The sequence below is a fragment of the Halichoerus grypus genome, chromosome X (genome assembly GCF_964656455.1).
Source record: "Halichoerus grypus chromosome X, mHalGry1.hap1.1, whole genome shotgun sequence".
In the NCBI taxonomy this organism is placed as follows: domain Eukaryota; kingdom Metazoa; phylum Chordata; class Mammalia; order Carnivora; family Phocidae; genus Halichoerus; species Halichoerus grypus.
Window position 1 is genome coordinate 125,616,654 of NC_135727.1, and position 12,587 is coordinate 125,629,240.

Sequence of the window (12,587 nt, forward strand, 5' to 3'; positions counted from 1 at the left end):
TTTTATTTTAACGTAGTCCCAATAGTTTATTTTTGCTTTTGTTTCCCTTGCCTCTAGAGACATATCTAGAAAAACGTTGCCACGGCCGATGTCAGAGAAATTATTGCCTTTGCTTTCTTGTAGGATTTTTATGGTTTCAGGTCTCACATTTAGGTCTTTAATCCATTTTGAGTTTATTTTTGTGTTTGGTAAGAAAGTGGTCCAGGTTCATTCTTTGGCCTGTGGCTGTCCCAGTTATCCCAGCACCAGTTGTGGAAGAGAGTATGTCTTGCTCATTGTCTATTTTTTCTCCTTTGTTGAAGATTAATTGACCTTGTAGTCATGGGTTTATTTCTGGGCTCTCTAGTCTGTTGTATGGATCTATGTGTCTGTTTTTGTGCCAGTATCATACTGTTTTGATACTACTAATATATCTTGACATCCGGGATTGTGATAGCTCAAGATTGCTTTGGCTTTTCGAGGTCTTGTGTGGTTTCATACAAATTTTAGGATTATTTGTTCTAGTTCTGTGAAAAAAGCTGTTGGTATTTTGATCGGCATTGCATTAAATCTGTAGATTGTTTTGGGTAGTATAGACATTTTAATGAAATTTGTTCTTCCAATCCCTGAGCATGGAATGTCTTTCCATTTCTTTGTGTCATCTTCAGTTTCTTTCATCAGTGTTTTATAGTTTTCAGAGTACAGGTCTTTCACCTCTTTGGTTAAGTTTATTCCTAGGTATTTTATTATTTTTGGTGCAATTGTAAATGGGACTGTTTTCTTTCTTTTAAAGATTTTATTTTTGTGAGAGAGAGAGAGCATGAGCAGGAGGGGGGTGCAGAGGGAGAAGCAGACTCCTGCTGAGCAGGGAGCCTGATGCGGGACTCGATCCCAGGACCCTGAGATCATTACCTGAGCTGAAGGCAAATGCTTAACTGCCTGAGCCACCCAGGCATCCTGAGATTGTTTTCTTAATTTCTCTCTCTGCTGCTTCATTATTCGTGTATAGAAATGCAATGGATTTCTGTATACTGATTTTGTATAATTCCTTTATGAATTCTTGTAGTTTTTCGGTGGAGTCTGGCAGGTTTTCTATATATAGTACCATGTCACCTGCACATAGTGAAAGTGCCCAATGGTCAGTTGTAATAATGTTAAGTTATAGATTTTTGATGGAAAATTGGTGGCAGCTCATGGCTAACTGAAGGCCTAAACTGAAAAATAAGACTAATTAGTTATGATCTAAAGAATTCTTAGTAATGTGAGAGTTGGGGAGCTATGTCAATGATACCTCAGTTAAAGTTGGGAAAACGAAGAGTTGAGATCTTCAACTTTTTTTTTTTTTTTTTTGCTAAGACTGCATAATGAGTTAAGCTCTCTGTCTTCGAATAATAGCACCATTTATTAAGGTTATGAGAAGCTAGGTGACATATGAGCTAAGTATAAGGAATGGACTTGCCATGCAAAAGCTGTCACGATAACCTCAAGGAAGGGTTGGTGGCTGCTGGCCCCAGGACTGTTCACTTAGCCTCGTCACGTTCAGTTAGCCTCATCCAAGTGAGCTGACAACAAGCCCTTCTAGCAAATCTCACTTAGTACTTGTTTACCTCTGATAGGGTGGTAATGATGGTCATTTTTCATAAGGTTGAACAGATCTGTATGCTGTGTAGTTAATACATAATCTGACGTGTTATAGCTTGAGGGCAAAATGGGGCAAATGTTCATCTGAGGAGTGGAATTCAGAAGCAAAACAGGAGAGTGAAAATGTCTAAGCTGCATCTAAAGTATCAAGGCAGTTCACTGGGGGCTAAAGAGGTGGTACAAGGAGGGAAACAGCCCAGGGCAGACTGATCCCCCGCAGCAGACTCGGCTTAGTTTACCCCCATGCAGTGTTTCTGCTGCAAGTGTCAGCCAGCTCTTCTAAGTGAGCATCTTGGGATTGAGATCTGGCTTGGTCTTGGGCGGTCTTCTTCCTCTTTTTTTTCCAGCTGGTTTGATACTGTTTTTTTTTTTTTCGGTAACAGGGAGCTATGCATAATGCAGAAAATACTGTTACATGGGGGAGAAAAGACCCAGAGATATAATTCAAAGGGGTTGACACAGTTAGGCTTTTCTGTACTGTTGTGGTGAATTGACTTATTCATCATGTTCTGAAGCATCTGTGATTTTAGGATTCACTCCAAGGCCAATAGGCTCACCTTGAACCTCCATTAGTATCTGATGTGGGGTCAGGCACTTTGTAGGCACTTAACATAAGTTAACTGAATTTGATCTTCAGCAAATGTTTTTTTGAGCATCTGCTATATTGTCAACACCATTTTAGTCAGGGGGGTAAGTGTCCTTGCGAAATATAATGTATGAAACTTACAAATAAGTAAAGACGATGCTGTTTTTATTTGAAAAAAATGTGAAGTGTTAAAGGAATGCAGAAAATGCAGGGACTGTGTTGGTTTGGGGATCAAGGGTGAGAGTTTCTGGAGGAGGTGGTGTTCAGGCTGGGTCTTGCACAGCAGACCCGAATGGGAGAGGAGAAAGATAACCAGACAGGGAAGACCTTATATGGAGACATAGAGGAGAACGTCTGTTTGTACGGTTTGGGGATGGCCACAGCATGGGATGGTGTGACCCGGTGTCGGAAGCCAGAGAGGCAGGTTGGGAACAGATGATGAAGGGTTTTTGCAGATTCTGCTAAAGAGCTTGCATTTTATATGTGGCCAATGAAAGGCCAGTTTAAGGTTTTTAAGTGAAGAGAGCCTTGGATTTGCTTAGAAGAGGACCCAGTGCATCTGTGTAGGAGAATTGATTTGATGATCATGTTTTGTGACTCTGGCAAGTTTCCATTGAGGGGATCTCTGTGTCATTTCTTATGACAATGGCATGTAAAGTACCATCTTTATGAGGAATTTGAATTACCCTCAGAACTAAAAGTCAAGAAAAAGGGTACTTCTCACAAACATAAACTTGGTTGACTTTTATCTTATGGATTCCAGAAAAACTTAAAATATTTGTTTCCTCTTTTCATGAGCATTAAGAAGTTTCGTGTCAAATTTCTGGCCCTCCTTTAACCAGGACGCTTTTCTCAGAAGGGCTAAATTCATAAGTCTGGTATTAATCTTATCGTTGGCGTCGAGGGTGGGGAGGGTGGGAGAAGGAGGTGTGTGTTTTTCGGGAGATCCCTTCCCCCACACCATGAGGTCAGCCTGGAGCAGGTGCCTGCTCGCTGTGGGAGAGGGGCAAGGGGTGTGTTTCTGGGGGGAGGCTGGGGGTGGGGCCCTGGTGGGAGGGGCCTGGCTGGGGCGGGCCTTGAGGGTGTGACGTGGGCAGGTGGGGCGTGGCCAGAGCTGAGCTCAGGGCTGGGGCGCCGGCGGGAGTGTTTGGTGGTGGAGGGCTGGCCCAGGCTAAGTGGAGGGGTGCGGCCATCAAATGTGGGGTGTGTCTTAGAGGTCTGGGTGGAGGGGTATTGTGTAGTGTAGGCTGTTCCTGTGTCCAAAAAGAGGGACATGGCCGTGGGAGTTGAGACATGGCTGTACAAAAGCTGGATCACAGGACACAAAGATGGTGGCTGGTGGGCAGGGCTGAGGCACAGGGTATGAGCGGAGACTGAGGGGTCGTGGTTAGAAGAGAACACAAGTATGTCCCCAGGCAGGAGGCTCTTGGCCTACTGAGAACATAGTGGGCATAAGTGAGGGGAAGAGTTGGATCTTACTCACAATGCCATTTCTCTCCCACATTCCCTGTTTCTCCCACAGCCCATCCCTTCTCCCGCCACTGCCCACTCTCCTATAATCCCCTGCCTCTCCAGCTATTTCCCCGCCTCTTCTGCCATTCTGCACGTCTCCCACAATCCATCCCTTCTCCCACCATTCCCCGCCCCTGCCATACTTCCCCGGCTCTTCCACCATTCCCCACTTCTCCCATAACCCATTGCTTGTCCCTCCACTCCCACCCCCCCCCACAATCCCCTGCCTCTCCCACAGTCCCCCGCCTCTCCCCCAAACCATTGCCTTTGTCACTGTTTCCCATTCTCCCATAATGCCCTTCCTCTCCCACCACTCCCCACTCCTCACACAAGCCCTTGCTGCTCCCATTTCCCCCGCCTCCCAAAAACCATTGCTTCTGCCACCATTCCCCCCCCCACAATCCCCTGCTTCTCCCACAATGCCCCACCCCACCCACAATCCACTTCTTCCGCCACCATTCCTCACGTTTCCCATGAACCATTGCTTCTCCCACCGTTCCTCACATCTCCCACAATCCATTCCTTCTCCCACCATGCCCCCACATATCCCATAAACCATTGCTTCTGCCGCCATGTTCCACATCTCCCATAGATCATTTCTTCTCCCACAATGCCCTTGTGTCTCCCATACACCATTGCTTCTCCCACCATGCCCCACATCTCCCACAATCCATTCCTTCTGTCGCCATGATCCCCATCTCCCATAAACCATTGCTTCTTCCACCATGCCCCACACCTCCTACAATCCCTTCCTTCTCCCACCATGCCTCATTTCTCCCGCAGTCCATTCTCTTTCCCACAATCCCCTGCCTCTCCCATAAGCCATTCCTTCTGTCGCCATGTCCACCATTACCCATAAACCATTTCTTCTCCCACCATTCTTCACGTCTCCCATAATCCATTTCTTCAACACCATGCCCCACACCTCCCATAAACCATTGCGTCTCCCACAGTCCATTCCTTCTCCCACCATACCTCACTTCTCCCACAATCCATTCCCTTCCCACAATCCCCTGCTTCTCCCACAATCCATTTCTTCAGTCGCCATGTACCCCATCTCCCATAAACCATTGCTTCTCCCACAAGACCCTGCTTCTCCCACAATGCTGCACCCCTCCCACAATCCATTCCTTCTCCCACCATGCCTCACAACTCCCACAATCCATTCCTTCTCCCACCATTCCTCACTTCTTCTACAGTACCTTTCCCACAATCCCCTGCCTCTCCCACAGTCCATTTCTTCAGTTGCCATGTCCCCCATATCCCATAAACCATTGCTTCTCCTATTTATCACATCTCTCATGAACCATTGCTTCTCCCACCATTCCTCATTTCTCCCACAATTCCCTACCTCTCCCACAGTTTATTCCTTCCCCCACTCTTCATTTCTCCCACAGTCCATTTTTTCTGCTACCATGCCCCACATCTGCCATAAACCATTTCCTCTCCCACCATTCCTCACTTCTCCCACAATCCATTCACATTCCCACAAACCCCTGCCTCTCCCACAATCCATTCCTTCTCCCAGCATGCCCCCCACAATCCATTTCTTCTGCCACAGTTCCCATCTCCCACAATCCATTCCTTCTCTCACCATGTCCCCCATCTCCAGTAAACCATTTATTCTCCTATCATTCCCATCTTTCACAACCCCACCTTCTTCCACCATGCCCCATGTCTCCCATAAACCATTGCTTCTGCCACCATTCTCTGCCCCCCCACAATCCCCTTGTTCTCCCGCCATTCCTCACTTCTCCCACAATCCCTTGTCTCTCCCACAATCCATTTCTTCTCCCCCATTGCCGTGGCTCTTTCATAATCTGTTTCTTCTTCCACCATTCCACTCCTCTCCCATAACCCATTCCTTCTCTCTCCATTCCCTGCTTCTCCCGTAATCCATTCCTCCCAATTTCCCCCTCTCTCCCACAGTCCCGACTCTCCCACAATCCGTTTTTTCTCCAACTGCCCATATTCATGTCTCTCATAATTTTTCCCAGTTTCTTTTCTGTCCCACAGTTTTTCTGTTTTTGTTTTTGTTTTTTTTTGTGTGATCATTTGTTTTTCCCTAATGCCGTGTTGCTCTCACAATTATTTCTTTCTAGTAATTGCCCATTTTGTCCCAGAGTTTTTGATGCTTTATTTTTCTCGCAAATCTTCACATTCTGTCTCTCAACAGAGACAGTTAGTACTCTGTCCCAGAATGCATTCTGTCCCGTAATTCCTGTCCCTTACAATACTCTTTTCTTGCCCATGATCTCGTCTTTCCCGCAATGCCCTCTCCCAAAACCCCTCTTTCTCTGCCATCACCCCATGTTCCCACCATTTCATTTCTTTCCAGATACTCTCTTTCCAATATTGTCTTACCCACAGTGCCCTCTCCCATCCCACAACTCTGTCCTTCAGTTTCTTGTCATTCCCACATGGCTCTGTCTCCCACAATTCTCTGTAGCTTCCTGCAACTCCCCTTTTCTCACACAGTTCTTGCCCTCCCATAACCCTTTGTTTTTGCACAATTTATTGTTCTCTCCCACAGTTCTGCTTAATGCTTTAATAATTATTCAAATTGCAACATAAATATTGTACAGTGTTAGCTTAAGGTGTATAATAGAGTAATTCAGCAATTTTATACTTTAGTGCTCATAAGTGTGCTCTTAATCTCCTTCACCCATCCCTCCACCCACCTCACCTCTGGTGACCACTAGTTCCTTCTACTTAAGAGTCTGGTGTTTTTGTTGGTCTTTTTTCCTTTGTTTATTTTGTTTCTTAAATTCCACGATGAATGAAATCACATGCTGTTGGTCTTTCCATGATTCATTTCACTTAGCATTATACTCTCTATGTTGTTGCAGATGGTAACATTTTATTCTCTCTTAATGGCTGTATAATATTCCATTGTATGTATATACCACGTCTTCTTTATCCATTCATGTATTGTTGGATAGTTGGGTTGCTTCCATAATTTAGCTATTGTAAGTAACGTTACAATAAACACAGGGGTGTGTATATCTTTGAAAATTAGTATTTTTTAAATTAGTGTCTTTCAGTACGGAGGTTTCCCAAAGGTTAAAAATAGAACTACCCTATAATCCAGCAATTGCACTATTAGGTGTTTACCTAAAGTATACAAAAATACTAATTCAGAGCGATACTTGCACCGTGACGTTTAGAACAGCATTATCTGCAACAGCCAAACCACGGAAACAGCCCAAGTGTCCACTGACTGATGAATGGATAAAGAAGATCCAATGGAGTATTACTCAGCTATTCAAAAAAATGAAATCTTGCCATTTGCAATGACACGGATGGAGCTAGAGAGTATTATGCTAAATGAAATAAATCAGAGAAAGACAAATACCATATGACTTTGCTCATATGTGGAATTTAAGAAACAAAACAAATAAGCAAAGGTAAAAAATAAGAGTGAGAAATCCAGATACAGACTCTTAACTATAGAGAACAAACTGATGGTTTCCAGCGGGGAAGTGGAGGGAAATGGATTAAATAATGATGGGGATTAAGGAGGGTGCTTGTGGTGATAAGCACCAGGTGTTGTATAGAAGTGTTGAATCACTAGATTGTACATTTGGAACTAATATTATGCTGTGTGTGTTAACTAACTGGAATTTAAATAAAAACTTAAAAATAAACATTAGCAGGGCACCTGGGTGGCTCAGTCGATTGAGCGTCTGCTTTCGGCTCAGGTCATGATCCCAGGGTCCAGGGAGTTGGGCTCCCTGCTCAGGGGGGAGTCAGCTTCTCCCTCTCCCTCTGCTGCTCCCCCTGCATGTGCTCTCCGTGTAAAATAAAATGTTAAAAAAAAAAAAATTTAAGCAAAAAAAAAAAAAATACTGCCTGTTTATCCCACAATTCTTCATTCTCCCCCACACTTGTCCTTTCTCACTAGTCCCTGTCTCTCCCATAATACATTTTTTTCCTAGTTTCCTTTGTTCTAATACCCCTTTCTTTCTCGTTATCTTTTATCATTCCCACAATTCCCCTTTCACTGCCATGATCTTTGTCTTTCCCACAGTGCCCTATTTTTCTCATCATCCCTCTTTTCCCACAATTCCCCTTTCTCCTCTATAATCCCTTTGTTCACATAATTCCATTTCTGTTCCACAATTTTCCTTCCTTTTCCATAATCCCTTGTCTCACCCACAGTCTCTTGTGCAAATCCTTCTCTCCCATAATCCCCTTTGTCCTACAGTGCCTTGTCTCTCCCACAATTTTCCATACTCTCTATAGTCTACTTCTCTCAGTTCACTTTCCCACAATCGTCCACTTTCTCCCACAATTCTGGATTTTTTATTGTCTCTCACACATCTGTCTTCTTCTACAATGCTGTTTTCCTCCATGCCCTGTCTTTCCTAAAATTGTTTCTTCGTAAGTACTCTGCTCTTCCCCACAATTCCTTCTCCCACCGTTCTTTATTCTTCCCCACAGTTCTCTGTTCTTTCCCACAATACTCCATTTTTGCCACAATTCTCTCCCTTAGTTTTTCATGCTCCCTCACAACTCTGTCTCTCCCAATTCCATTTTTCTCCTACAGTTCCCCATTCTCTCCAGAATTCCCATTCTTTCCCACAGTTCTGTTCTCTCCTATATTCCCTTGTGTCCTCCACACTTGTCCACAGTTGCCTATCACTACCGCAATTCCTTATCTTAGCCTTCATTCCCTGTTGTCACTTGCCCGCCTGAATGTAACACCGGGTGGCCCCGTGGATGGCAGCTGCTGGGGAAGTGTGGAAGAGAACATACCCCAGGCCTCTCACTCTCGTGCCCTCCCTAGATCAAAGTCAACACCTTGAAGTGTCTATGGCCCAGGCCCAGGTGTCTGTGTTCTCTGCGGCTCATGGGTGCCCACGGATTGGGCTTTCAGATCGAGGGCTTTTAAGGAATCCAGGAACGACAGGTGAGGGTGCAAGAGACACCCGGTGTGCTTTCCTAGATCTTGGATCTGTGTGGGGCCAGGAAGTTCCCAAGAACCTGCCTGGGCTGGCAGGGCTCGTCAGAGAGGGACTAGGAAGGGGGCTGGCCTTTAGGCATCATGAGCTTGCTGGATCTGCATATCCTGCAGGGACACTCGTCAGGTATTCATACTTTGGACCAACAGAGAATTAGTACAAATCCCCCAATGGCCTCATTGGATTATCATGTCAGAGACTTGCTCAGCCAGCACATTCCCTCTTTCTATGGAGACCTTTAAGACCAGAAGAGAAAACCCATGGGAATGCAGGCCTGCCGGCAGGCCCTCAACCACAGCAACCACAGCGACGTCAGTGTAGGCCATGCTGGGCTCAGGTGGCTTGGCTCTTTGGCATCTGAGAAAGCTGTTAGGGTACAAATGCATTTTCTCCATGGAGCCCCAGGGGAAGGATGAAAGAACCGGGAACTCTTAAAAAGCCACAGGATCCAGAGCATGCCCTAAAGTGTGAGGTCACGGGGGGGAGTGTCCTCAGCCCAGACCTTGATCACAAGCCACCATGTGATAGCCCCCCCCCCGAGTCTTTGAAAAGACCACAGAAGTCACACACAAGTTCCCATGAGCTCAGGACGTCCTCATAAACAGGGGGTGACCCTGTGAAAATCGAATCTTTTTGAAGTGCCACCAGGTCCTGCAGCAGCAGTGCAGTCTTAGACGTGTCTTCTAGAAGCCTTCGCAGCTGGTGCCTAGTCTCCTGGAACAGCAGGCTCCCCGCCCCGACTGCGGGTCTCCTCCCACCATCCTTGTTGGCGACCCCAATTCTCAGGATCCGGCTGTAGGTTCCGTGACCATAATCAGTCCTTCCACCCGCCTTCTACATTGCCCCGTGTTTGTAGTGCTCATGACACGGAGTCTGACGTACTCAGACCCGCGCTCTCCCAGACTACTCCTGATCCAGCCCCGGGAGGAAGCTCTGACCACTGGTGTGTGTGTGCGTGGCTTTAGATAGGGTGTCCTAGATTTCTCCCTGAGCACGAGGGAACACTTGAGTTGAGACCTGGAAGCCGAGAATCCTACCGCTGAACAACCACTGCCATTTGAATTGATATCTGAATGAAGTGTAGAAGGAAGCCGTGAGAAAATCTGGAAGAGCTTTACAGGCAGAAGTGATGTGCAAAGACCCTGTGGTAGAACTGGGCTGGGAGTGTGAAAGAGGCCCATGTGCCTAAGCGTTGTGAGTGAACAGAGTGTGACGTGAGTGGAGACTCCAGTGACCAGCAAGGCCCATTGGTGGATGGAGTTTGGGATTTGGAGATACTCATGAAGGGCAGTCCCTTGCCCCATGCACGGGTGAAAAGGCCGCCCTTCTTCATGTCTTCCATCTGAGTGTTCCTCTAGGTTGTACGTACCTGGGGCACAGCACGCATGGCCGGATACTTGTGGAATGAAAGAACAACTATAACGTCTGTTCCAAACGATCCGCTCAGGTTCCGAAGGAAGGTGTGTTACTGGCAATGGTTCAGCAGACCTTCGGGATTACGCTGTTGGCAGGAGTAACCTCGCTGATTGGCACCCACTCCCCCCCCCCCCCCCGCCAAAACCACATGGCATTAGCCATGAGAAGACAATTCAGAGGTGTTTTCGTTTGACAGGGGCTGGTGGTGTCCCCCCATTTGGACCCCTCCTGGACTTGAGTGCAGGGGACCAGGCGACCGTGGGGTCCTGTTGCCGAAGGTAGCACCCCCTGTGGCAGCTGCCCCAGCCGTCACACAGGGCCCCGTGATCCCGTGATCCCCACCCGCGACAGCACAGGGCTCCAAAGCCTCCCTGTGTCCACAGCCAGTTTCCATTTGATCTACAGCATCCCTGTCGTTCGGCCGAGACGCACATGTAGCCACCGGTGCGGAGGCCTGGAAGAAGGGATGCAGGGGCTGAAGATGGCCACGGAATGGTGCATTGGTGACCCATGAGAGACCCTCAGGGACATTGACACCGTCACAGTCTTTTCTCTTTTCCTCCCCAGGTTCTGATGCCAGCACAGTCGAAATCCATGTCGCAAGTGTGTCCCGCAACGAAAATGAGGTTTACTCTGTTCCCAAACCCCAGGGAGACCTATGAGAGGGATGGGACAGGAGTCCAGACACCATGTGCTCAGGCTCTGCATTTCTCGTTCTTTAGAACTGTGTTCTCCCCCAAATCTTGTCATCACCCTGTTAGGGTTTCTTCCCGAGGAATATCTCTGATGAGAGAGGATCCATGAGCATGATTGGGAACAGGAGGAGAATTCCTTCCAGACCGGACACACAGCAGCTTCTCCAGACTCTTAGCTGCGCTTGGTTTTTCTGAGGCTGGCTACTGTAATGTAAAGGCCGGATCCAGGTCTTTAGAAAAGTTAATAAAATAAAGTAGTTGTAACTGAGCTCCCGGCCTGACTTGCATGCTGTCTGAACAACACCTCTAGCAAGTGCTCTTGAGCAAAGTCCTGATGATGCCGGATACAGCAGGGTAGAGAAGCGGCAGGACCAACGGGGCAGCCGGGGCGGCCGCACAGCGTGCCCTTCACGTGCCCTTCACACGCCCCTGGGGGCAGGGAAGGGACCAGGTCTCCATCACTCATGTAGCCGTCGGTCCCCATGCTGTACTGAGCAGTGACATAGTCTGAGAAGACCTTGGGACCTGCTTTAGAGCATTGCCTAGGTGGGAATCTTTCTATCAGTTGGAATCTGTATATATTTAAAAGTTTTTAATGTATATTTTATTTACTGGCAAAAGTACTGTAGTGTGCATTGGAGTTGCGAGCCACCTAGGTAGGTCTGTAGGAAAACAAGACGCGGTTTTCTCGGGACCCTGCAGACAGCTCTGCCACATGACCCCTCCCTTCATGTCAGCCAACTCCCGTTTGCTCTAGGAAGCTTCTAGAGTTGTACTTCTGGAGAGTCACTTGGTTGCAGCTGGGCTTCAGGGCAGCACATTTGGACTGTGACCGCAGTGCCCAGGGCCGTGCATTCCTGAGGATGGACCCGTGTTAGATCACACCCACCGTGATCCAGAGTGTCAAGGAGGTGTGGACGCTTAGCTTTTCGGAGTGGAGCTGCCTTCTTACGCTCTGTGTTGACATTCGGTCTCCCCCAGCGTCAGAAGCCCCCCTCTGTGTGAGGATTCCCCCAGTGGTCTGAGGCCAGCCCACCCCCACCCCAGAGGCAGAGATGCCGCCATCTTGCTTTCCCAGCCTCCCTGACACCCGGAGCAGGACACAGGACCTGGCAGCCAGACGCCCCTCCCAAGGCCAAGTTAGAAGCCAGCGCCCAAGGGAATGGCCTGACAGAAGCACGTGTGAGGGGTTGGCGGCAGTCACGCCCGCTTTGGAAGCAGCTTGGGTGCTTTCAGGGGCCACAGTCTGGCGTCCAGCGTCACAGTATGGGCAGCGCCCGGTGCTGTGTGTGCGTGTGTTCCCTGCATGCGACCGATCCCAAGCCTGATTTTGGCTGTTCTCGTCTGTGTGGCCTCCAGTCTGCTCCTCCGGAGATTCCTCGGAGGGCCCAGTACCCTCATTCATTCTTTTTGGCTTACACTGGCCAGAGTCCGGTTCAGAAGCTTGCAAATAAGACCCCTGTCTGATGTGATGATCCAGTTACAACTCCTAGATGGGGTGTTCATGTCACCTGGGGAGGGGGGACAGGGAGCCGGAAGGTGCATGAATCCCTCCTCACGCCTCCTTGGCAGGCACCGAGCGAGCCCGTGGATGCACTGGGAGCACGCGAGTGAGAATCCGACACGTAGCATATCAAGTCACTCTAGTGAGGAGAGAGAGCTGCCCAAAGGAGTGAGTGAGATAACGGCGGGCAGCCTGGTTTGAAGCAATTTCGCGGTCAGGCTGGTTGCTGCGGGGGGCCTCGTTACTGTGCTACAAAACTCGGGGGTGCGAAGGGCAATGATCCAGCGGAG

General features: G+C 48.1%; 1 protein-coding gene across 9 annotated transcripts in view; it reads left to right on the forward strand.

Moving 5' to 3' along the window:
- The window catches only part of GPR143 (G protein-coupled receptor 143), an 85,658-nt gene that overhangs the window by 45,428 nt on the left and 27,643 nt on the right, over nt 1-12,587 (forward strand). The window contains exon 9 of one of the 9 annotated variants that reach the window (XM_036092694.2): nt 10,644-10,768. The exons of 7 other annotated variants lie outside the window; for them this stretch is intronic. In XM_036092694.2, the coding sequence (XP_035948587.2) occupies nt 10,644-10,672 (29 nt within the window). In that variant the 3' untranslated portion in view covers nt 10,673-10,768. Of the gene's footprint in view, nt 1-10,643; nt 11,062-12,587 lie in introns of those variants that run through there. One more of the 9 variants, XM_036092691.2, reaches the window with a different exon arrangement.